This window comes from Alligator mississippiensis, chromosome 2, assembly GCF_030867095.1.
Source record: "Alligator mississippiensis isolate rAllMis1 chromosome 2, rAllMis1, whole genome shotgun sequence".
Lineage (NCBI taxonomy): Eukaryota > Metazoa > Chordata > Crocodylia > Alligatoridae > Alligator > Alligator mississippiensis.
Window position 1 is genome coordinate 183,408,129 of NC_081825.1, and position 26,886 is coordinate 183,435,014.

Below are 26,886 nucleotides of genomic sequence, written 5' to 3' on the forward strand. Positions count from 1 at the left end.
AGCCCTGATGGGAACTGGAAATATAGCGTCACTAGGGTGTGCAAATGCTCTTGTTTAATCCAATTAAAAATTAGCCCGCTTTAATCTCTGTCAGGTAAAGGTCAAACTGTCATAAACATAGTTAATAACACAGGCCTTTCCAGGCAGCAGGAAGAAGCTAGCAGGGAGACAATAAAAAAGAGAGAAGTCACTAGTTTTTCATCATAGGCAAACACCGGTGGCTAATTAACTGAAACTCAATGACTGCTAACTGCTCAACTTGGCTACACTCACAAATTCATAATGCAGACCTTTTTAGTCTCTTTTATCTGCCACCAAATGGGAACAACTAATGGCTTTTACTGTTGTTAACAATGTAGCCAAATCCTGCAGTCCTTAGTCAGACAAGACTCCTGTTAATTTAAGGCTTGGGCAGGGACTACAGAAGGAAGTTCGAGAAAATAAATTATTAGAAAATATTAGTAAAAGATCTTCTGAATTATGATTTTTTTCCATATAGAAAATGTTATTTTGGGGGGTGGCAGGGAAATTACATTTATTTAAAAATGTTTTTAGTATTTTGAGTAGTGACAGAGCTGGCAAAAATGTGTCATTCAAATTTTCATCAGGAAAAAAATTGCACACTATTTTATTATTATTATATCAAATGAAATGTGAGACTGGGACAGCTTGGTTCTTACAAGTGCCATGGGGTTTATAATTATAAAACAGCAGCATCTCCTCCTGCATTTTATCAGAAAATGCATACTTAATCAAGTGTAGGAAGGATTCTATTTACCTCCGTAAAATGAGATATGGGCCACAAGCGAGATCTGGGACATGCTGGAGTACTCCAATATGACAAGTCCTGCGTTCTTAGAACCGCCCGCATGGTTATCTACACTCAGTAGTAGTTGAAAATGCATTGGTGTCCATGCCAAAAAGGCAACAGAATTTCACAATTCCTTACCCAGGTCTATTACTCGCAACAGATGGCTTTAATCCTCATAGAGCAGCTGCACATCATGGGGACATTTCTCCTTCTAGCATCACATTCACTCGATTCAAAGACAAGATCCCCTGTCTGTCCCTGTCCCCCCTCCTGCCCATTTAACATGGGGAAAAAGCCCCTCATCTTCAAATCAAATACTAAGGCAGCTGGAGGCGGGGGGCAGGAGGGGGGAAGGAGGCAGACAGCTGCTGCAGCTCCAGCTGTGGCCCCAGTCCTGGGTCAGGGTTGGAGCTATTGCCTGCCACCAGCTGCCACTGCACCCCTGCTTCTCCCCCTGGCAGCCTTGGGCTCCTGGCCCCCACATCTCCTCTCTGTGACCCTTCCCCTGTCTCTGCCCACAACCTCTGCACCCCCCCAAACCCTTCTTCCCTGCCCTTACCCTTACTCCTGCACAGGGCATGGAGCACAGCCCCAGCCCAGCTCTGTAGCAGCGGTGCTGGTGCCATGCTACAGCTATAGGACTGGGCTGCCTAATCCCTACCACTGCTTTCCTCACTGGGGGAGGGGGGGATGAATTAAAGACTACCCTCTATTAACTGCACTCCAAACATGAAAAATTATAATACATTTATCTATTTTCCACATATAGAATCTAATTATTGGGAGGTCATCTTAAATTCAGGATCATCTTGGATTCAGGTAATAAGGAATCTTGTAAGATAACAATGACAGTAAGGTGGGAGGGGAAGCTATGAAAATAGTTATTTCATGTGAAAAAGCAAAGTTCATTCATTCACACTCTTCAGCTTTAACACTAGGATCAGCTGTTTTCAAGCTGATCTTCCTATTACCTTAAGCCTCTGTCCTGCAAGCAGCATAACAAATGGTGGGTGACTGGGACACGAGTCCTGGGGCACCAATGTACAAGGGGCACCACCTACTGTGCTGCTGAATCCAGTTGTCCATTGCTGCTGGCAACTAGAATTGGTGACACTCTAGGATCACAGCTGACCCGGTTTGTGAGGTAGCTGAGGGCTTGTGTCCCTACTCCCTTTGTCAGTCCAGATCCCCTTATGAGCCCCGCACTACTCAGGAGTTGTGGGGAAAGGTGTCAGCATGGTCAGCAGCCACGGGTTAATGCAGCACCATCCCTCCCCGGAGCTGATGCCTTTGTCACTAGGGTGACTGGAGTGAGATGCACAGGCTGCAGTACAGTCCTAACAGCATCTGTGCACCCTGTAGCCCTTTGGCTGCTGGCTGTGCTGACACGTCCCCTCACAGAAGCTGCCTGTCATGACCCAATGATTGTGTGTGCACTTTGGCACTGCAGAATTATTTCCCGCCACATGGAGCTTTCTTTGCACGGTGCAATTCTCAGTTGCATAGAGAAAACCCCGGTGCAAAGGAGTTCCCACCACCCGTATGTAAATTTGTTTCCCACTATTGGCTGTTTCTAAATTATTCCCACGTGGCGGCTGGTGATTGGCTTGCTAGTCGTATAAGAGGTTTGAGCAGTTTCCGCCCAAGTTGTAGAGGACTCCACAACCATCTCATGGGGACTCTGAGCACACGGCAGAGTAATAGAAACTTTGTGTGTGTCTCAGAGGAGTTCGGCGGCCTGATCAACCACCAACCTCTTCCCGTCTTGTTCGTTAAATTCTTAAGACGTAGCTACGGTTTTGCACGCTCGTCAAGGGTATCCAGAGCTCTGTCGTGTTTGTTTTTGTGGAGCCTAGCAAACTCCGTGCATGTGTCTCCGGTGGAGCCTAGCAAACTCCACTTGTGTTTGTCTGTAACTGCAACTCAAGAAAGTTTTTCCTGCCTGCACCGCGACCACCTACGGTGTAAGTAAAACAATCTTTAATTAACCGCTACGAGTCTGTGCCTAATTCTAGTCCGTCGTGCAAAAGTACCCGCCCTACCGTTGCGGGCTCCCGGCCACAGCCTGCCGCGCGCCCCCGAAAGCCTCGGACCGCTCCCAGCCAGCACACTGCCCAGGGTACAAACCTTACCAGTTATGTCTCTACTATCCTGGATTGTGAAGTGAGATGCTGTGGAAATGTGGCCGCATCTTTTTGCCTTCTGGTATCATAAACAATGGGCTGATCCAGAGTTTTCCTGCACTGAAGCTATACCTTTGCTTTTTGAAGCATCTCAACTAGGCATTGCTTTCTAGCATATATATATATAGCATATGTGAGACCACACCAAGACAGATAGGAATCAGATACTTAGCTCATGAAAGAGAAATCCTATTCCCATCCTAGAGATGCTACTACTAGAAGTCGCACATTATTTCCCTTACCCACTAGCTCCTAAGTGGAGAGGAACAGCTCCTTTTTCATAAGACACGAGCCATCAGATAGTAACAACTAGCAATTGCTACCACCTGTGCATTTTACTTATTAAACACTCTGCATTTTGTTTTAACAATACCAGCAAAGTCTGGATTGTCAGTATACCAAATAGCAGGAAGGAAACCAATTCCTTCTCTTACTTTAGGGGCAAACTGCTTAGCCACAGGGTGGCAGTCTGAAGTTACGATGCCATGAAGTTTCTTCACTTTACAGCATGGAGTACTGCAAACTCAGGCTTCTTCTTCAACAACCCTGTGTCAAACACAGCATATAACTGCACACAACCTGCCCATAATGCTAGCTGCACTCCACACAGGGTGCTCCTGTCATTCATTCGCCTGCCAATTCTCCATGCTTATACCTGTAATTAAGTGCTGTAGTGGGAATTAATGTTCCATCAATGTGCTTTCATGATTTCTCAGTATTTTATTTAACAAAACATCTTCCCTTTATATACATGTGCATCTTTCCAATATGTTTAAATTTTGACCATGGTGGAAGAAATGCATCAAAAAAAGGGGCATCAGTGATGGACTACAGTTGATGCTGTATTTTTTAAAGGCAATTAAATAAATTAAACAAAGGACTATTTGTTTTCTTCACATGAGAGGTAAGGTGTTGTTGATGGGGGGTATAAAACACTGATGCATCTTAACCCTCGAACCAGCCACTGTAGATGAACAAGAGAGATGGCTAGAAAGATGAAATCTGCATTGCAGAGGTTTCTGAGTCTTGAGAGATTAATTTTAGAGTCCAAAGTTTCTGTAAATTGAAGGCGGCCTCCTGGCCAGCAAGTCTAATTATCATTTTCAGGTCACATATTTTCAGTTTCTGCACTGCTGACAAGTTTGGCATAGGCCTGAAAAGGATGTCACAGCATATGAAAAAGGCTTCCTAAGAAGAGTTCAGTTTTCAGACAACCATCCATTGGAGGAGTCTGCAGCCAGCTTGCTGGTCAAGCCAGGCACCTTCTTTCTCCAACTTTTCTGGGAACTTGAAAAGGTAGATTTGTCAGACTGTGACTTTCTCTATCACGTTGTCCTCGTCTGCTTGAACTGTGACAGTGGCTGACTGACCGCACATGTGCTGGTGATCTTTCCAATCCTGCAAGGACAGAACAAAGAGAGACACTGATCTAGTGACTGCAAATGGCAACAGCACCAAGAGGAGGCTCAGAAACCACCTGTTTATATACTCCCCTGAAGGGTCCCAAAAAGATCTGTCAGCCTTTATAAACTATATTAAGGAATCACTTCCCCTGACAGAAGAAATGCAGTGATGGCTTCCCAGGGCTCTGCAAAACTAAACCAATTTAGTAGAATACATAATGAGTGCTGCATCAAGCTGACACTGCAAAGGGGAATTAACCAGGTAGACAAGCAATTCTCCAAGCTGGACTCCACCCAGGACAGCAAAGCCAGTTCCCTGACTGTGGGAAAAGGACTTGCAGGAGCTTGAATACTCCTAGATGGTTAAGAGGTTTGTTTGACCCCTGACCTAAAAAACAACACACACCCCATTAGTGCAATAATGGGACTCAGATACAGTACAAAAAGGGGAAAGTTTACCTTGCACTGCATCACCAACCTCACCACCTGCAGTATGCTTCTCTACCTGTTGAGCACATTGGATTGTGCAGGGGGAGCCAGCATTTCAAGATGCAGTTGCCAACAGCTGCATGAAACTCCGATATAGCACAATTTGCCTGGCACCAGCAGTGGGCCTGCTGTTTGGCTTGTTTGGCAGTTAACCATCTTGTCTAGTACGAAAGTGAAGTTGGGTCTAATTCAGTGCCATATGCACTGGCCATCTTGCATTACACTGGATTGAAATAACCTGGTAGGGCAGCTAGTCCTCAGACCAACTGAAAACAACATGCAAATTTAAAGTGGCTACAGCAGCACATGTTCATTCATTCCTGGAACATTTTAATGACTCTACGCAGTGAGTAGAAACCGCAGCAACAATTGCTCTTTCTTACAAAGCAAAAGTAGGTAAATAACAGAGGAGAAGACCATACATTGACTATTAAAACACTCTGATGATTATTCTCCTTGGTGCCCTTGACAGCAGCTAAAGTAATTTTTCAGTTCTCCTTGGAGGTCAGACAAGAAACAGATGTTGAATGTCTCAGGAAATGGTCTGCAGCTGGTGTTCGGCATACAATTTGACTTCATCTTACCTTTCCATGCTTGATTTTTCCCTTCACTTGAAAAGTCCCGAGGCACTTCCTGATTTGCTTAACTCATCCCACAGTATATTGCTAATATCATCAATGTAATTTGGGCTGAAATTTGGGAAGTCAGTGACATGATATAGCAAGGTCTTGTGGGAAGTCTTTTGCAAATAAGGATGTGCCAAGGTTGCTATAAGAAGGGCAGGCGTCAGTGCATGTTTCTGAGTCTAATGCTTCCCACAGCTCACCTACCGGGGCATTCAACAGCCTGCTTCAGGCTTGGGTTTTCATTTTGTCATTAGGAGTTCAACTTTAAAAAAGTGATCTGGAAATGACAGGAAACTCCTTGGAATATTATTGAGGGGTGTGGCAGCAACACCAGCAATGGTTTTGATGGAAAATGCATATGGGTTATATGAGCAGTGTGTTTATGCTTACGGAGCAAGTGCAAGGGCATAAGTGAGGCTGTGGGAGCACTCTGAGGGGAATGAATACACTGATAGTATGCATTTTCTTTGCCAGTTGGAGAGTAACAGAAGCTCCCAGTGACAAAGAAGAGCTTGTCACAAAGTGGAAATACATGGCAGGAGCACTGGGGCTCACAGATGTCTCCTAACTTATGAGCCTGGCTTGAGGACAGGGATATGTTGCATGCAACATACATCCATTTCTTTTTTAAATGAAGATTTTACTTATGTAATACAGGCAGGTGTTACAGAAAAAGAACCGTGTCTCCTTATTCGCTGATTGATAAAGCATCCCTTCACTATCACAGCTGCTCCCTGGTTGGCACTCTGCTGGTAATAATGTACTGCTATAGGTCAGCAGTGGAGCAGGCAGGCTGCTAGCGATGGACACAAGATACAACAGACCCCCGGGATGGCAGCAGAAGCATGAACAACCCAAGAGATATTGAAAATGAACTACCCCAAAAATAGGAGCCTGCCATACTTTCATAGGCAGCCCATAGGCTTCCATCCCACAATGGCTTATGTCATGTTGATGCCACACTGAAGTATTATGAACAAGATCTGTGGAACTCAAAGCCCACGCTGGAATATAAGCGTGCAGGTAGGATATGCAGGTGGGGCTTCTTACTGTGCTTATTTGTGGGGTGTTCAGAGCAAGGCGTGTATGTGTCTTTTTCCAATCAGGCCGCTTGCCTTTAGAGAAGGGTAGGTGTGACTTAGAAAGAATCCGTTACCTTCCGCTGGCAGAAAGTAGAGCAGTAATTCACTTTGTGACACCCAGTGCACTCGTTCATAGCCTCCCGGCCACAGTTGACACAGGACTGCTGTGGGAACAAAAGGTGGAAACAGGTGAGGCAGAGCTTTTCAACTCAAAAACAGTCTCGGTTCACAGGGTGGAGCTCACAGCTGTGCAGAGCAGAACCAGCCTGAGGGCAACCGGGCATAGCTCTGGAAAGCCATTCTCCCTGCCATTATTAGCTGAGGTCCTTTAAAAAAGCAGAATGGTTTTGCCTGCATTTCTGAAGAGCAAACAGCCATTGCAAAGTCTGAATTATACCTTGAGTCAGCATGGAAACCTGGTAAGAGACAAACCTTCTTCCAAACCTCTTTCACTGGGACTGGCCTTATTTAACTATTGACCCACTCTAACAGACAAACAATGGAGGGAAAAGGATTTACAGCTGTGGGCTCTCCTAATCCACCACCTGCTCTTAACATTTCTCTGTACACAGAAAAGAGATCCTTATTAGCCATAGGTAAATTTTAAATAGGAGTTACTCCAGCACAGGGATTCCCAAACTATGGTACATACCTCTGGGGGTATGGCAAGACATTTCTGGGGGGGTATGCAGGAGAAACTCTGTAATGAAGGATTTAATTGTCATTATAATAATAATTGGCATTTAAGGGGTTAAACTATAAAATGTATGCTGGTAGGGGTATGCAGACAGCTGGTAAATCTGGAAGGGGGCACACAGTAAGAAAACATGCGGGAACCTCTACTCTAGCAGAATCTTTGTCTGCTCACATCATTTACCCCCTCAATTTTAACTGAAGATACACTGTCATTTTTTTTTAGTCATGTCCTCAGCTCCTTTACACTAGTTTAGTTAGTGCTGGCATGGACCACCAAAGTACCCCTGGAAGCTCACCCTCCAGATTCCCTTTTCCCTGTTTTTTTCTCCCCAACCAGAAGGGGTCTGACACATGGAAAATACTCTGCACCAAGTGTGAAGCAACACCTAAATGTATCAAGACAAAATCAGACTGAGTTGCAGCCGCCTTTGCTGTGCTGGCTGAAAATGACAATTATATGTACATTCAAAACAGACCATTAACAAAAAAGGAAAAGGGATGGAGGATGGCTATTATGAAAGCACAGGGCCAAAATAAGGGAGTAAATGCAGCTTCACAGATAAAGGATAGATGGATTCTGAAACTGCAAGCCACAGTACTTAAATGGTCTTTTGGTGTCTGTCACTTTGTTCTTATTTCTATAAGATCCGATTAAAAGTGAAAAGAAGCCACACATTGAAATGGATGAATAATTAGAGCAAGAGTCAATGTTCAGTTTCCAACCCATAAAATTACTGGTATGTCATTAGTAAATGGCAGCAATGGTGTAAAGCCACCACAGGACGCAGACCTTGGCTGTGAATATATTGTCACCGTGGAACCATTAACACCAGCAATATTTAGTTCAGCTGGTTCCTCTCACTTTCAAGCACAACTGATTTAACATTCAGTGCCCTGATTAACACTCAGTTTGTCACACCATCTGTTTGCAAATCATCTCCATACCTAGAAATAAAGTCAGGGCAACAAAATTATCTTCAGACCACGACGATGGATAAAAATGCACACGCTCAAGGATGGACAATAAGCTGTCGGAGCCTGTGAAATCCATCCTTAACACGGTTGGTCAATAGTTCACATGATACTGCGTGCCCTTGTCCCTTGGCTTTACCTGTGGCAAATTGAAGGGTGTTTTTGATGTCTAAGGCCTTCTGCCTGCTAATTGTGCATGAGGGTTGCTCCTGAGGTTTTTGGGAACAGGGTAAACTAAGGACAGGCAAAATATGGTCTGTGGGCTGGATTCAGCCTGCCAGGGACTTTTTATCCGGTCTGTGGCACCCACCACCAAATTGTACCCCACCCAGCCCTTCTGCCCACGAGGGTGGAAGCAAGGTGCCCACGTATACCCTCCCCCTTCCCCCAACATACCCTAATTGCACCTCGCTCGAATTGTAGAAGGAAGGGCCCTGCCCAGCCAGCAAGCAGCTTTTGTGCAGGGCTGCTGCTGACACCGCTGCAGCTGCCAGGGGACCTGTTTAGCTTCCCCGGTGTCCCGCTCGCTCTGGGCAACAGGTGAAGAAGCGGTAGGGGTGAGGGCAAGCTGCAGCTGGGAGGGCATAGAGTGTGGGGCTGGAGCTGGCGGCAGTGTGGAGCCTGGGTGTGCAGCATGCGAGTGTGAGGAGGAGCTCACCCATGTTCCCCTCATAGCTCACAGTCCCTGCAGGTAGTGGCAGCAGCAGCAGGTGGGGGCGCATGAGGCACTCATGTTCAGCAGCATGCAGCTCTGACCAGTGCTGCACAAAGGGGTAAGGGGCGCAGCCCAGCCAGGTCTCCTGTATCGCCAGCACTCCCCACCCACAGACAGGGAGCCCCATGTGCTGGAGCCGGCTGCCTGTGCCGCCTTCTACTGCACAGATCCTGGGATTCTCCCGAAACTGGAGGGGAGCCCCAGCCCCTGCTTCCCTGCAGAGTCCTGGGACCTGCGTGGTAGAAAGCGGAGAATGCAGCCGACTCCAGCACTTGGACCTTCCCTCCAGCACGAGTGCAGAAGTTGTGCATGTGTGAAGGGGAGCCCTTGTGATACAGCCAGCTGGCCAGGCTGTGCCCCTTGCCCCTGTGTGCAGCGCTGGCCAGACCCACACGCCACCAGGCATGAGCGCCACCGCCTCCTGCTGCTGCAGCATGCAGGGACTGCACGCCATGGGGAGAGTGTGGGGGGGGTCCCCACGTCCCTACCACTCCCTCACACCCCACAAACCCTACACACCCACACCCTCCCCCACAAGCCCCCACATACCCTGTGTCCCCCACACACAGCCTCACCCCCTCACAAACCCCTCCACCATACATGACCCCCAGCACAACATACAAGACTAAGACTTCATTTTGAGTTATTAGGCAATCACCTCTATATACAGTATGCAAACACATATCATGACAAAAATATTTTTTTGTAATCAAATTAAAATGTTATAGCAGGTGTTTAACTTTTAGCATATGATTTGTTTTTTTTCTGGTTCTAAGATGGCAACCCTCCCCTCCCAAAAGGAGTATTTCCAGGGGGCAAGGGGAGGGACTGCTGGTGGCAAAGTTCAGGGGTTAGGGGCGGGACCTTCTGGTCCCAAAATGGCAATAGGGGCGGGGCAACTGTCAAGCGGCAGGCTTCCCATGTGGCCCTCAAAAGCTCACCAAACCTCGTTAAGCAGCCCTCCAGCCGAAATAATTGCCCACCCCTGGGTTAGACAAACAATTATCTTGGATGGTTTAGATAGGGATGACCCTGCCTTGAGCAGGGGGACGGACTGAAGGACCTTCTGTACCTCTCAGCTCTATTTTTTTCCGATTTAAGAAAATCTAGAAGAAGGGCAACAAAAATTAAAGACAACAAAAAGTCCTTCTTCAGGTATATAGGGAGCAAAAAGAAGGTGCAGGGTAGCATAGGATCCCTATAGGACAAACTAGGGTAATTAGTGACAGATGGGGGGACAAAGATAAGCTCTTCAATGAGTTTTTTGCCTCTGAATTCCTGAACTCAGATCAGGACAAATCTCCCAATTGGATCATAGACAAGCACAAAAGGGAAACCAGCTCACCAACTGTTAGCACCAACTTAGTAAAGAGACGATGGATGTGTTTATGTCAGCAGATCTAGGTGATCTTCATCCAAGGGTGCTGAAGGAATTGTCATAGCAGAAACACTAGCATAGCTGTTTGAGCACTCTTGATGCTCAGGTCAGGTCCCAGAGGACTGGAAAAGGGCCAATGTAGTCCCCATTTTCAAGAAGGGGAGGAAGGACGATCTGGGTAACTATAGACCGGTTAGTCTCACCTCTATCCTCAGGAAAACCTTTGAAAAAATTATTAAGGATCACATCTGTGGGAGTCTGGTGGGGAAAGCCATCCTAAAGGGCAACCAGCACAGATTCATAACAGGTAGATCCTGCCTGACTAACTTTGTTTCTTTTTATGACCAGGTCACAAAATGCTTAGATGCAGGAATTGAGGTAGATGCCATGTAGTTGGACTTTAAGAAGGTGTTCGATACGGTATCTTATTCTATTCTCACAGATAAACTGAGCGGCTGTGGCATAAATGATTACATGGTCAGGTGGGTGGCAAATTGGCTTAGGGGTTGCACCCAGAGAGTGGTGGTGGATGGGTTGGTATCAACCTGGAAAGATGTGGGCAGTGGAGTCTCACAAGACTCAATCCTGGGACTCGTGTTGTTCAATGTCTTCATCAGCGACTTGGATAAAGGTGTGGAAAGCACTCTGTCCAAATTCACAGATGATACCAAACTATGGGATAAAGTTAACACACCAGAGTGTAGGGAATGAATTCAGGCAGATCTGGACAGGCTGGAAAAGTGGGCAGAACAGAATAGGATGTAATGCAATAAGGACAAATGCAAGATGCTGCACCTAGGGAGAAGGAATCACCAGCACACTTACAGGCTAGGGAAGGACCTTCTCAGCAGCACAGCAGCGGAAATGGATCTCAGAGTCACTGTTGACTCCAAGATGAACATGAGTTGTCAATGTGACGAAACAATCAGTAAAGCTAACCACACTTTAACATGCATTAGCAGGTGCATGACAAATAGGTCCAGGGAGGTGATACTTCCCCTTTATGCAGCACTGGTCAGGCTACAGTTGGAGTACTGCATCCAGTTTTGAGCGCCGTACTTCAAGAGTGATGTGGACAACCTTGAGAGGGTTCAGAGGGCAACTGGTATGGTTGGGGGCCTGCAAGCAAAGTCCTACGAGAAGAGATTGAGGGCCCTGGATCTCTTCAGCCTCTGCAAGAGAAGGCTGAGAGGTGATCTTGTGGCCACCTACAAATTCATTGGGGGGCGGGGGAAGGGGCAGCAAGGAATAGGAGATACAAGGGGTGCCCCTTGGAGTAACTAGAAACAATAGCCACAAACTGATGGAGAGCAGATTTAGGTTAGACATATCAGGAAGAACTTATTTGCAGTAAAGGTGGCCAGAATCTGGAATGGACTTCCAAGGAAGGGCACTCTCCCCTACCTTGGGGGTCTTTAAGAGGAGGCTAGATGTGCACCTGGCTGGGGTCATTTGACCCCAGCGCTTTTTCCTACCCAGGGCAGGGGGTTGAACACGATGATCTCCTAAAGTCCCTTCCAACCCAAACATTCATGAATCTATGAATGTTTTAATACCCAAAACAGGGCACAACCATTATGAAAAGCCTACTGAATAATTCAGTAGAAGGCCCAATTTTGAGTCATAGCACCCAACGGTGATAGGAACCATGCAAAGGTGATACTCAACTTACAAGAAGAGAGGAGAGCTTCCTGTTCTTTGCTAACAAGACCTACCAACCAGGTAGGAACTGCATCAACACAGCTCAGAAAAACTCACCGCTGCTTGCCTCCAGGTAGTACAATGGGGACTTGTGAAGATTAAATGTCACGTTTAAGAAACAAAGAGTTTGTCAGACCTCACTAGAGGGGACAATGGTTTGGTGTCTGATTTCTGATGGGACAAGTCTGAACATTTCAGAAAGAGTGGTTTCGGGGCGGGGGGGGGGTTTAACTACATTTTGAATTGGGACAAGACAAGCAAAAAGGTTACTAAAGAACATTCTGGAAGCACATGATCTTTACAAGTAGGCAGAAGGCAGGACAGGATGGCACCTTATTAATTAACTTGGTCAAGGTGCCACCCTCCCTTGTCCACCCAATAGGATTTACATTTCCTAGTGTGATGTGTTAGCCTCGTACTTACCTTAATGATGATTTCTGTTTTTCCATCCACATCTTCTGTTTGTTGAAATAACTGGTTTTGATACTGCTGCAATGAGAGAAATGTTGGACATATTACTTCAGATAGGCAGTGTTGTCCCTGAACCACAGCAACATGGAAAGTGGTTTATCATAGACACCTCATTATCTGAGCTTGTTTGCCGAGCTATTAGATTAAGGGGGGAAATTCCGCCTACATCCCATTAGTGTATTATTAGTACATTATTTACTTGCACAAAGCCTGGAGAACTCTAGCTACCACAGCACTGGAACAAAACATTATCATCCCTTGCAAGAATGGGACACTGAAGGATACTCTTGAAGTGAATGAAGTAGCTGGTGCAAAGGCCACTTCTTTGCAGCAGACATCCTAGTTAGCTGCTAGGGTAACAGCTAATTGAAGGCAATATGAATCTAGGCTCACTTCACCCAAACAAGTTGCTTATTCATTAATGTGGTGGCTTAATCTTGCAATAAATGATATTCTTGTACAAATGAAAGCACAAAAAGTTATCAGTTAGCAGCACCACAAGTACTAAGACAAGAACACTGAAGACTTTATAAGACCATCGGCTAACTGCTTTGCCTGTGCTTCTGATAGAGCAGGGGTGGGCAAAATGCAGCCCGTGGGCCCGTTGCGGCCCACAGGGCCCCTAAAAAAATTAGAAAATTAATATTTATCTGCCCCCAGCTGCCTGTCATGCGGCCCTTGATGGCTTGCCAAAACTCAGTAAGCAGCCCTCCACCTGAAATAATTGCCCACCCCTGTGAGTCACATTTCCCTATTCTACTTCAAAGGCCAGCTAAACTCTGGAGAAGTAGAACAGCTCAACAGGTATGAAAAGACAACAAACAGACAAAATAAGCATGTCTGAAACCCTCTAGGAACTACCTTGGCTTTACTGTCTAGTTCCCCAACACACAGAAAATGTACAGAGATTGAAGACCTTCTGCAATCAAGCAGCCATAGAAGAATTAAGCACCTCTGCCACCCTATTAAAGGCAAAGCCTAAGCATGCAAACTGCTAGGGTTTTGTAACTGATCCTTCATGCTAAACATGCAGGTAAATTTGGTGAGCACAGATTTAGAAAGCTGCATTTCTTCAAATGAGTCCAACTTTAAGACTTGGTTTGTCTGAAATGTGATGTTATCACCACATGCTCTGACATCTAGTATTTGCTGGGGTACACCAGGAATTTTGAAGCTTCCCTGGGTTAAATTTGCTTCATTGCTGTGTTTCCCTATGATTCTATTACAGCTGAGAAAAAGTAACACTTTCTCACTACCACCATATTTTAATCTCCCCTGCAACTAAGAGATACTGTAGAGTTGTTTTTCAATTCTTCCTCTTCCATTTATATTTACCTTTTCCCTTCCTCTTACGTACCTTCTAGAAGTTTGCCACATACTCCCAGGGATGCATGCACTCTGGTCTGAGAAACACCAGTGTACACTAACCTATTCCATAGCAGCTCACACTATGCCTGAGCATGTGCACATATAAGCAGGTGGCATAAAAATTTGCTCAAGGTCAGTTTCTGAGTACAATAAACGATTCCTATCCCCATATCTGACCCTGCTGTGCCCAGTGGCAGAGCCTCCTGAGAAATTAGCAAGAGATACTGAAACCTGGTCAAATTATACAGACAGTGCTAGTCCAGCAATAAATTCCCAAGGGAACAGTTAAGCAAAAGAAACTCCATACCACCTTAGAGCAAAGTAGGTTTATCCAAAAGTAGGAACCAAATGCTTAAGCAGATTGTGGGATTAATTTTGGATCATCTTTTTGACCTGGCGTCATAGCATTCCTGTGAAGCTTCAATTTACTGTGACACGGAATCAATATCAAGAAGTTCTTGGGAGCTGAAAAATACCGGGCGGAGGTTTCAGGGTAAAAATCTATGCTACGTCTTTGATCTTTCCAGGAAGATGCTCTCCCAACTCAGAAATGTAAGGTTAAGATGCTCTTGGGACACCCCGTCATAGCCATTTTCTGAATAGTATTATAGACAAACAGCTTGGGAGCAGTGGTGAGATAGCACATCTAGGGCACTTTCACTGGCACATTGCCAGGTTTGGCACATGTGAGCAGGAGGGAGCATGCTTGAGAACATGCTTTACCTGGAAGGCCAAGGATGCAGCATAGACACAACCTGACTATAGCGAGATGTTTGATTTGCTTCTGGCTTTATTAAACTAAGCATATGGACAGATTTTTAACAATTTCACTGCTATGAAAGGATGCTAGTACAAGCTGTTAGGATGCAACTGTTATATCTGTATGATTCTGTAGCCACACAAAAGTAGGAAAATGGCTCCAACTATTAACCCTAATTTATTCAGGGTCAAAGTTCAGATGATTTAGCTCACTTGCATTGCTACAGACTCAGGCAGAAATGTTTGGCTTCTACAAGCTGCTGTGGCATCCCAAGCAGCAGCCTCCCCTGTCAACATTAAAGCAGATAAAATGTATGTGTCCATACCTTAAGAGAATTGCTCAGTCTGTGCAGAATGCAAATTACCATGTAGAGAATCTGCAACACTTCAAATCCCAGCTGGGCACAAGGGAACTGGAGGGCATTTATATCCAAGTTTACTTGGTACAATTTTCTGCTTGGAATTTGAAGCCACAGTTTTGTCCAAACTGAAGGCCCACCTCAGTGGAATACAGACCAATAGAAGAAGAGGTGATATATATCAGCTGAGATTTGGCATCTGACCTCTCTAGCATATGTTCTTTTGCCCCTTTACAGAATGCTTATTTGAACAAGAGAATCACGTTAGGAAGAAACCGTACATCCTTCCAAAAAAAGCTCCAAGCCTTAAGTACTAAGTGGATAGCAAACTACTATGCCAACACAAATTAGTTAGAGTGAAGTATGGAAAAATTCCACACTGCTTTTATGGCTATATTTTTTGTATACTGTATTTTTGTGTGTCCTGGCACCTGTCTAATGGTAATAAAAATGCAACACGCTGAAGTGTTAGAATAAATATTCCCCTCCAACAGACACAGTCCTAATCAACCACAATATATCTGTCAGCATATCTATTCAGTCACACAGATGGATGTCCCTTGTGCAAGGTGGGGGGGAAAAAGAAAAAAAAAAATCAATGAGTCCTAGTCCTCCCGAGCTGCCACGCTGCACAGCTGAGGATTCTTTTCTCTCTTAGCTGAAAATGTATTGCTGGCTTTCCAGAGGTGCATAAACTTGGCTGTTCTGTTTTTGCACATGAGATTTTTAGTGATGAAAGATCGACAAGGAGCACAGCCATCTTCAGTCCTTAGTTGAAGAACTCCTGCAACTCAGGCCCAGCTCTCCTGAAATCTGCAGGTGCAGACAACATTTTTATCTCCCTTTTATCAATCTCTATCAGGTATTATATCATTACAGGGTGGCCTGCAGAATTAAGTCATTCAAGAACCAAACAGGGAAATGATTCTATCAAGTGGGGATTGATGCAGGATATTCATGTTCCCTCTCACAAAAAAAGACTTGCAAGAAACTGATTGGATTTGCTGCTGCACTGGAGGGTGGGTGGCGGGGTGTGGCATAATCCACATCCCAGCAACTCTCTAGGTATATTAGATGCCCATCCCTTTTTTAGTTTAATTTTATGCCCTCCTGCCCTCAGCTGTTTTAATCTCTCCGAGAAAGCAGACAGTCCAGCTGTTAACTGATTTAATCTTCAGCCTTCTTCTTAAAAGTAGGTTTCTCCCTGCTGTATTGGAGGGAAGGGTAACATCAAATTATAAACCTCTTTTTTAAACAGATTTGATGCTGATCTCCAAGGCAGAGATGCTTACCATGCACATCTATTGTTTTTTTTTTGATGGCTTAAACCCAGCCAATTTGCTCAGAATATGGGGGAGGGGAATGCTGGTTTTCGCCCCACAAAATAAAAGGTGATTTCACATACTTTTTAAGAAAAACACAGATGCTATAGGTGCTTGGGCATGTGTGAAGTCGTGTCTTTAATCCATTCCTTCTGGGCTGATCCTGAAAGATGCTGAATGTCTTCTGTGAGATGCCAAGCACCTGCTGCCCCTAAGTGAAGACAGCTCATCACCCACCTTCTCTCTTTTTTATAAAGAAAAGATGCAGTTAAACCAGAGATCAGCAACTGTTCAAGGGACCAAACTGTTCCCTCTGGGTCTTTTAACAAGGGTGGCTGAGAATTTTACAAGTCTAGGAGGGAATCCTGGGAAAGATGGAATCATACTTATTTGAGACCAAAAATAGTTTATTGCTTAGAAAAGGCTTCAATACAAAAATACTTAGAGAAGTTCATTTTTACAAAACACAAGAAACACAAATATTTAATAGAGTTAGCCTTTTTTTTCTTAAATGAATAATAAATTACTTTTATCCAAACCCCAGATACGTCTTTCACCCTAAGACAAGTGTTAGGAAGTGACATCCGGTGTTTGTTTCAAAACAGAGCAACACATAGGAGTGAAGCATCAATTACGTGTGCAATAAGTGTTTGTATACAGATACTGGGTTTCTATGGGCACTGAAGTCTACAGCGTTCAAGCTCGTACTGGTTTTATTTCTGGGACTGAATCTTGGAGGTCTCTACAGAGGAGCAGCTTTTTTAAATCAAGAAATATAATTAAAGACATTCTGGATGTCATGGGGCAATTGCATGAAGAAGGTGGCCTTAATGCCAGTTACATTCTAGTTTTAAAATGGCTGGAGTTATTTAAATTGTGTTGCTCACACAGTAACTATTTCATATTCTAAGCAATGATCTGGGCTACCAGCACCAAGTTACACTGCATCCACAATGGTTTTAAAGGCCTGAATATGTATCCTCGCCATCTATGGCGATGTCAGAACTAAAACAATACCACTGAAACTGTTACTATCCCAAAACTACCACTGCAAAAAATAATGGAATGTTATTTTTCAGCTTTAATAATTGCCTAGGAAAGTAATTTTTTTAAACCTATATTCTCAATACTTTCTACTTTTATTGTATCTTCCATCCAGGGATATCAAAACTTTTCAACCCAATATGAACCCCATGAAAACTAAATGAAGTACGTGTTATTCTTATTTTTGTATATGGGGAATGGTGGCACATAGCACCTTACCCAAGGCCAAATAAGGAATTTGTGGCAGAGCTGGAAACAGAACCTGGAATAGACCCCTGGTCCTGAACCTTACCCACCAAACCATGCTCCTTAAGCCAATTTATATCAACTAAAAGAGAATGACAGTCAAAATTAGTAACTGAATGTATATGTAGACATAAGAATTACCCCTTGCAAGAAGTTACCTATCTGAAACATTCTTTTTACGTTTGGAGTCAGTGATCTTACATTTCCTATTTAACAGCTGAGGGCTTCACAAACCCTTAAAACAGACCATTTTCCTGCTATGATAATGAGGAATGCAACACTAACAGTGGTCACAGGAGAATGTAAATTTCTAAACACCAAACTTGGGGAGTAAACTGAAGAAGAAGGTATTCTGAAATGCTCCTTTTTAAAATATTAAAGTGCACACTGTCTACATATATATTCTGTTACACTGCCTGGGTATAATTTTCTTTTGTGAAAAGCTGGGTAGTCCAGTCTTACATGCACCAGTGTTAAATGTTCTGGGTCTAGATACTGCCATAGATTTGTAAATGCATCCACTGATCTAACCTTTGTGCCAAACTCGGACTCAACAGACTAACATAAGAAACAAAGTGCAGCTTTGTTGTGTAATGTGCATTGGCTTTTTATCAATGCACATTACACTCATAATGTTGAGCATATTTTTTTTATTTGCTACACATAACAAGTCCTCTGCCTGCCAATATTTCTCATTCTAGTCACCCCCTAAAAACATATGCATCCTGGTGACTCAAGTGAACCATCACAGTCATATATGAGCAGAATGAAGCTTCGTGAAGTCAAACCATTTGAATTCATTGGTGGTGTTTCAATCAGTGGACAAATAGCAGATGCAAACCTAACCCAACATAAATCTCTCCTCCTGCCTAGGAAAATTGGAAGTAAACCTGTCTTTTGCATGGTTATAAATCCTACAAATCTCAACACAGGAAAAATGAATACCACTTTTCTGTATATACTTCATTTCAGCTAGGCTAAATGAATGGCTGCCATTTGAAATCAGATTGGTTCATTTGCAATATTTAAGACTCAGCTACAGCTTTTATGCAGCAGTCTAAGTTTTCTACAAGATTAGCAAGCAACTGTTAACACTGCTTCATTATTTAACAAAGACTAAAGCAAAGCTAATGCACAGGCACATTTTCCTACTCGCTTTCTTTGCCTGCTAGCAAATATACTTACTCTGAGCTAAGAATTAGAGTTACAGTGTCAAATTCCATTGTGAGGGCCCTGATCTTGAATTGAATGAATTCTGACTGGTAACAAGTAACAAGGATATTCACAGTTGTGGCAGCAAAGTTCATTGCTGACTAGTCTGTTATATTGGAAACTAGCCTGAATACACTAACAGATCTCTTTAATCCATGTTAAATCATTTTTCCATGAAGAGCTGAACCCTCAACTTGGTGATGGGTTTATCCTATATTTGAGTTTTCTCTGCAATCCCTATCTAACAAAAGGATCCTGTGTTAAAAAAAACCCTTAAGAGAGTAGCAGAGCCCAGACTGTTGACACAAAACTGGCAGTGTTCCTGCAGAGGTGTCAGGACTTCTAGGCTCATCATTTCTGTTAATGAAAATTGATTAATACCCCTTCTGACTTATTACATTAATCCCTTGAGCTACTCTGAGGGTTACAAATGAATATTTGCTCTGATCCATCCCAAAGTACTGCTAAAGGACTGGTTTTTTTTATATTAAGCTGATTCACACAAAAGACCAAATTAGCATAATGCCTTTTACCGGACTAATCATTACAAAACAAGGCTCTTGTCCAACACTAGAGAAGGGAATTGTGGAGATCATGCAAACTTAATTAAAGTAATAGTTAATTATGACAGAGCTATATCTGCACGATCCTTCTACTCCCTTAGTATCAGATGTCTAATGCTAATCCCAAGCAATATCAGTCTTCAGCTAAAGAAGGGCCTTGTGACATATACCAGGGCATTTTCAAGAAAGTGTGCTTGATCAACAACAAAATATGAAGCTTAATTGCCTGGCATTTATTTTAATTACTTTCAATCATTGCACTTGCACCCATGAATCTTGTGCTTTTTCCCCACAGTGAAATTCATTTGAACAACTGCATGGAAAAACTGTCTGGATTTGTTTTCCTTACATGCATTTGCCAATAAATCCACGTGCTATTGTTGTACATTTTAGCAGAGCTGTCTTTCTTTTTTTCCCCAGCAAGCATTTTGGATTAAAAGACAATTAAAAACAAATCTGGACGCACCAAGTACAGCTGTTATTAGGTAGGCAAGTATTTTGCTGGCGAGTAAGTGGAACTGTCTTGGCTCAAAACGGAATTTTTTTTTAAATGTTATTCTTTGGATCGGTGAAGGCAATCTGCCATGTTTCTCACTCACATGAATAAAGAATAAGATGTTACTGGATGCATCTACATGTGCATGAATTCACTTTGCCTAATGCACATTAAATTTAGTCCATTGTGCGGTACTAAATAAATGCGCATTAGGCTGCCTTATTGTGCAGTAGCAAAAGCACGCACTTTTTTACTGATGCGTAATGCACAGTAGCTTATTTTACTGTGTATTAGCATATTTGCATGTTTTTTTACGCAACACTTTAATAAGTAGTAAAATAGGCTACTGTGCACTAAAGCGCATGTGTAGGCGCACCCATCAAGTAGCACAGATATCAACATCCCATTACAAAATAAAAAATTCAGGAGGCAGGGATAGTCCAGCTTGGGATTCACGTCCTGGGAAATATACCCTGTCTCACATACATAGTTGCCCTGTAAAATTAACCCCACAAATTGCTGTGCAACAGCTGGATTTGATCCCTCACTTCCTAGTCCGGGAACTGCTAGGAGCCCAGCAAAGTGCTGCACCCGACTCTGCTGGAAGGGATCCATCCTGTATTGCTCTTTCAGAGACCCCTTCACATCAAGTTCAAGTAGTGTCAATGTGCTTCTAAAGGAAAACCCATTCAGCCTTCTTCACCTGGGAGTCCTGAGGGGAGACAGAGAAGCAGGTGGAGGGTGAGGGAAAGCAAAATTAAACAAAAACAGATCTCCACCTGTGGACAAACATTCTTCTCAAAGCTCTGTGGGTCTAATTCTTCGCTGCCTAATGCCGCTTTGTGAAGTCCCTTACATCTGTGCAGCATGGGTTCCAAATCAGAATAGCAACACTGGAGGTGGACATTGCTAGCCCAGACTGAAAATAATAGAGAACTGAATGTTGTACACACACACACATGTACAATTCAGGAAGGAGAGGGATGCAGTACATGGACTAGCACAAGAGCTGGGATTTTTATGTCACTGCAGATAAAACCAAACAAACAAACAAAAAAGCCTGTCTCCCTCTATTCCATGTCAGCAGATGCTGGTTTGTGGAACAAGAGGAGCTGAGGGAGTTTATTCACCCAAGCATGAAGTCTGATTTGGCTGTGAGAATATGCTGTTGTAAAAGGACATGTGGAGTCCTTGCTTGTGCATCAGGGGAGGTTTAGAAAAGTAGGAAGGCTGGATCTCAGATGGGAAGGGAGAGAGACTGAGAGGCACATGCCTGTCAGGGCTAAGATTACTAGCAATGAGATCTTGCTTCACATTCCTACCACAGGGACAGATTTTAGCTAAACTTTATTTTTTAAACTATATCAACAAAAGTTCTCAAGAGCTGAAATAAACATTTTGGCCCTGTCCAACTTCCCCACAAACTCCACTCTACCACAGCCTTTGCTCCTCCAAGAGAAAACTCACAGCCCAAGTACGTTCTTTTAAACATTTGCTAGCCTGTCATAAAGATGGCACAGCAAACATCTGGCTAATTAGCCATGCCTTTTATTCTCTGGTCGTGTGGTATGTACATCTTGTATGAAATGAACACCCCCTTTCCAATTAGAACCCCGATATCATGGCTCAGGATATAGATCATCTACAGCAAAGAGAATAAACTATTTGCTATGCATGCTCAGCTTCTGAAAATCCTAGAGCCCTCTTTCCTCTGCATGATGATCAGTGGACTTGCTAACCTCCAAGATTGGGATGGGGGAAAAGGTTAGAACCCAGCCTTTCTTAGCACTAGACTATTTTCAGCCAGTCTTTTGCTACCATCATCAGCAAGCAGTCACTGTGCACACACTTAGCAGCTGGTAGCAAAGACACTTAGGAGCTAAACCATCCTAGATCTTCCAGCATTTTTACCTCTTTCCTCTCCACGTCAGCTTGAATTTTCGCTTGAGTAACAGCAGCCTCACGGAAGGAGGAACTGGCCTGTTTAGCCTGTTCAATCAGAGTCTTCAGTTGCTGGGCTGTGTTGAGTAAGGAGTTGACCATCTCCTCCAGGTACAGCCAGCTCCGTTGCTCTGTCATCTCCAGCCCATTCACCACTGAAGGGGATATGGCTTTGGTAGGGGTAGTGGGTGGCACAGCCAGGGCAGGAAGTGACGTCAACACTAAATATTAAGAAAGCAAAACAAAGTACACAGGATTAAAGTGTTTCAGCTCCTTTAACATCTCAGTCAAAAGTTCTGTCCAACCAAGACCCGGCTAAACAAACATAATCAAAGCAACAAATGGAGCACTCTGACAGAGCTACAAGGAATAAAACACGGTGGGACTTTCAGACCTGGATGAGTGAAGAACATGCAGGACTTTCGGACCTGGATGACTTAGCCTGGAAGGCAGGAAGTATCTGGGAAGCTTTTTACTTATTAGGAGAAGGAAATAGCATGTTACAGTACACTCCAGCAAAGCCTAATGCAGTTTGGCTGTTACTCAGCCCTGAATATTTCTATGCCCCAAGCACCACAATATCTGAAGATGCCTCATCTACTTAAAAACAGATGCTACCTCTCTCTCAGCAAATTATAACTCTGGCTATTGGCAATGCAGAATGGCTTTCAAAAAATGGTTGGGGAGAGCTAGAAGAGATAGAGGTTCTGATGGTTGAGCTGGAAAGAGCTGGGGTATATGCATGAAACCTGAGATGCCAAACACTGTATAACTTGGCCCTGGAATAGACATCTCCATTAGAAGCATTTGCTATAATGGTATTAAGAGACATCTGCTATAACAGTCAATGTGAAAAGAATCAATGCTGACATTTATCTCTTTTAAGTTTCAAGGAAGATGAGTGTGCGAGTAGTGGAGGTAGCTGATACTCCATTAACACTCTGAAATTACTGATTCAGGCTTTCTTTTCGGTTTTGCTGACCCAAGAAGTTCAAAGCCACTCTCACAGTTTGCTTTTGCCTCTTTCGGTGAAGAACATTCCTCCCGCTGTTGGTAGTTTCCACAAAGAGCTCCTAAATCTTGCTCAGCATTACCCCATATTTTTCCCCTGGGTGAGTCAGTCAAACACCATTGGGCTGGCCCTCTAGCAGATGTTTAGCTACTCTGTGTTCACTTACACCCTTGTCACATTTCTGAAGTTCTCAACCACTATGGAGGCCAGAAAATTATTAAATGAAAGTTTAATGATAAAAACTAGTTCTGTGGGAAGAAGTGAACAATGAGACTAATTTTCTGGCCTTCCAGAACCTGCACAGCCCTTGGTATATTGAAAAGTCCTCTGGGGAATGACATTTCCACCCTTACAACATTACTGTAGAAGCCCACAGATGAACCTAATAGTGCAGCAAGCCAACCAGACAAGAAGGCATGTATCACAGCCAAAATTTTCAAACCTGGATGATGGTTAATCCTTTAAAAGTGATACTGAAGTACTTAAAATGTCTGATTCCAGAGATTTGAAAATGTTGGCCTGTGCTTGTGTCCTCCATACAAGGAGTTAGGTGGGCTTGCACAGGGTAGTATGCAGAGGTACATATCAAGAGATGCACTTTTGCTCTTGGTTTCAGAGATGGTATTAGCCAGCTGAGCCATCATAGCAGGAACAGAGCCACAGCAGGAGATTTTCCAGCTTAAGAAGAACAAGCAAGCAAATGATTAACACCATATTTTCATCAGTATTGAGAACCAGGAAGAGAGGCAGACAAGAAACTGGAGGAAATAGCCTTGTTCATTATAAGCGGGCCAGATTTTGTGTTGAGAAATGCAATTATAGCACATGGCCTTGTGGGGAAGCAGGGATACCCTCTACAGCCAGGACTAGCCATACTTGTTCTATTTGGATGAAGCCCAGCCAATTATGCACCTTTAAAAAAAATCACCTAAATGCAAGAATGTTGAAAAACTAGGCATGCAGGGCCAGTTCTCTGCTGCCATGGACTCCTGTCACTCAGCTAAATTTAACACAGCAAAGCATGAACCCCGAGTGTTGCAACTGCACTGACCCATAGAGGAGATAAGAAGCTAGCTACATTTTGTGCTAGCATTAATTGTAGCACAAAATCTTTAATCAAAGAATGAAATCAATTCTGACTGAAGAGTGTGCATACTGTGTCTGCAATCCCCACTAACTCTATATTCCTTTAAAAAAAAAATCTGGCATTCTAACTATAGATGGGTCAGACACATGTGGGGTGTATTAGAAAAAAAACATAGTTTTTCTTTTTTCTCTCACATGATTTTTTCTAAGTTTACCAGTTTAAATAAGGCAACTTGCTAAGGAATTTAGAAAAGTCCAATCAATTTTCAAAGATTTACTATTTTTTCGATGTATATATTAAATAGCTATATGTGTATTGTGTGGCATGGCTGAAGGCATGGTTGTTGGAACTGTGCATCAGATTCCATCATGCCTTTAATTTAATGTCTGTCAGTGGACTAAGATGTGATTAACAGACTAATCATGTCTTAAGCGTAACGTCTGTCAGGGGCCCTAGTGACAGAAGATAGCTTACAATCGATGGAATCAATGCTTTCTCAGAGCTCTCATTTGTGCCTCTCTGTTCCCAATAGCGTTCAGCCTTATAATTGATCCCTGTCTCCCTCCTCAACTAAGACACAACCCTAAGTGAACAGGAGCCTATGTCTGGCCTGCAACAGTTTGGGGTAAGGAGTTCCTAAGCTACGTTGCAAAAATTCTTTTCTTTAAACATGATTTTACACCCTGTTGGAGATGAAACAAAATCCTGCTTGTAAAACTGGGCTGCAGTGGAAAAGAATGACCTTTACCTGACGGCAGCAGGCTGGGTGTGATGTGCCAGGCTGTCCCCACTGGAGAAGGAGCCAGAATTTTTGGTGAGAGTAACTTGTCACTGCAGTGCAGTGTGCAAAGGCCAGTGTTTAAGCTGATGGACTCCTTTTAACTTAAGCTCACAGTTATATCATGCTTCATGTGGGAAACTCTCCTTTTAAATCAGTATGGAATAAATATTTAAAGGTGCAAAAAGAAAGACTTTTCCAGTCCGATGAGGAGAAACACCATCTCAGCATTTCACAGACAAGAATTAGTTTGATTCCCTGAGACAGGTCAGTTTTGATGCTCTTTTGTAGGTCAGTAGTGTTAGATCTAGCTCACACTACTGCTACTACCTTTCCCTTTCTATTACAGGTCAAAAAGGGAGAAAACCTGCAAGAACTTTTTCATTTTTAAATATCCAAGGTACCTGTGCTTTGTGGAAAATTATCCCCTCTTGTAATGTTAGCTATAAAAGTATGGAAAGAACATGGTATGACACTATGAATTTCCCCTCTGCTGGCATATTCAGAAAGTATCCTTCTGTTCTGTTTGGGTATGAAGATGAAAGAATCCATGGCAGGGATTCACGAGACAGAATAAAAAAGACAAGCACAGGCTGAAGCTTAGAAAGTTGGAAGTTGCTAGTATAGGTTACCACTATCAAACCAGATACCTTTTAACATCCTACTCATCAAAAGCCAATGTAAATACAAGGGTTTATTTTAAATGTACAATAGCACATTTAGATGCTGGAGATGGAGGTAGTCTTAGAGTGCTATCCCAGCTATCACAAAGCCATGTGCAATGCAGCTGGAATGATACCATTAAGGATCTAGTTAAGCCATTTAAATTGTTTTCAGTTTCCTCCATTTTCTGCTATTCTCTTAGAAGTGTAAGAATAATGCTGCTTTCTTTATCAAGCCTGCCTCTCCATCTGGCAAGGACAACCTGCTCTAGGAATACAACTGAATATAACAGCTGCTTTCCACCAGTAACTGCAGCTTATACAGCCTCTGGTCAGGCTTTTTTTGTGTAGGGCATCAGTAGTGTCGGAAAGGTTAGTTCAGGCCTGGAGACAGCCGTATAGCTGCTGAAGGTTATAAATTATGGATCTCACTAAAATGGTAGCAATGAGATGCCAGGTTTTTCTTGGATACTGGAGGATGAAAGAAAGTTTAACACAGGGGAAGGTCCTTGAAAATAAAACAAAACAGTAGGTATCCCTAAAGGATCTGGATCCTTTGTTTCCATTAGTTTTAATAGGAAAAGAACATCTACTTCTCTTACACAATGTTCCCCATGTCAGAAGATTTCTGAATTATAAGGATTGCTTCATTAGTTAATCACAGTGCTTTTCAGGTGACTCTCTCTAAGAAGATTGAGATCTCAGCAATTGTGAAAGCAAAAATCAGGAAATCAGTATTTTGGTCTCCTTCTCTCAGGACTGGAAAACAGAACTCATGAAAATGGAACCAGCATATAGCAGTCCCTTATAAAACCGAAGTTCAGGAACAAAGCCTTGTTCAAGTCTGCAATTCATACTGGGCTTAAAATTAAGGATGGGCTAAATTCTAACCACAAGCCAAATGCTACCTAAAAGTGGGGTGGCTTTACATGCCCTTCTGAAGTGAAGCTGCAGTGAATTACTTGCTCTGGTGCATCTTTACATATAAAATGCAGGTCTAGTTCAAATGAGCCTCTGCTTAGCAAAGCTGTTGAGGCAAAATGGATTTAAGTATAAGAGCTTCCACGTAACTGAATATGACTAGGCTGAAAGTCAGGGACTGGAATCAGTGTAACAACATGACAACATTTTTCAAGTCATAAATTATCACTTTTGGCACAAGCGACAAAACCCAGAGGAATCTGGCCACCAATTTAGATGGAGGCTAGCACTTCCTAAAGGCAGAAGCAATGCACTGTAGTACAGAACTGTGTGTCAACTATGTGACCTTTACCTAGTGTAGATGCAGGTAACTGCCACTTTGCTCTACAGGCTTTATTAAGGTAGTAAATTAGAGCAAACGTTTGAATGTCATGGTGATAGTGCTATTATATTTAGTTATGGACATCAGACACATTCATCTTTCACATGAGACTATTTGCAGAGAAGCTTTTTCCAGTGCTGGATTTCCTGCAGAATCCAAGACCAAGGTTTGACATTTGATAATGTTATCTGATACAAAGTAGTTACA

The 26,886-nt window shown here is 43.2% G+C and overlaps 1 protein-coding gene across 4 annotated transcripts in view; it reads right to left on the minus strand.

Moving 5' to 3' along the window:
* Positions 1–3,694: 3,694 nt before the first annotated feature.
* DEAF1 (DEAF1 transcription factor) overlaps positions 3,695–26,886 on the minus strand; it is a 164,059-nt gene continuing 140,867 nt past the window's right edge. For 3 of the 4 annotated variants that reach the window (XM_059722538.1, XM_014604257.3, XM_014604256.3), the window contains 4 exons: positions 21,808–22,058; positions 12,480–12,545; positions 6,669–6,758; positions 3,695–4,392 (listed from right to left, as the gene is read on the minus strand). In XM_059722538.1, the coding sequence (XP_059578521.1) occupies positions 4,300–4,392; positions 6,669–6,758; positions 12,480–12,545; positions 21,808–22,058 (500 nt within the window). In that variant the 3' untranslated portion in view covers positions 3,695–4,299. The other variant, XM_019485166.2, reaches the window with a different exon arrangement.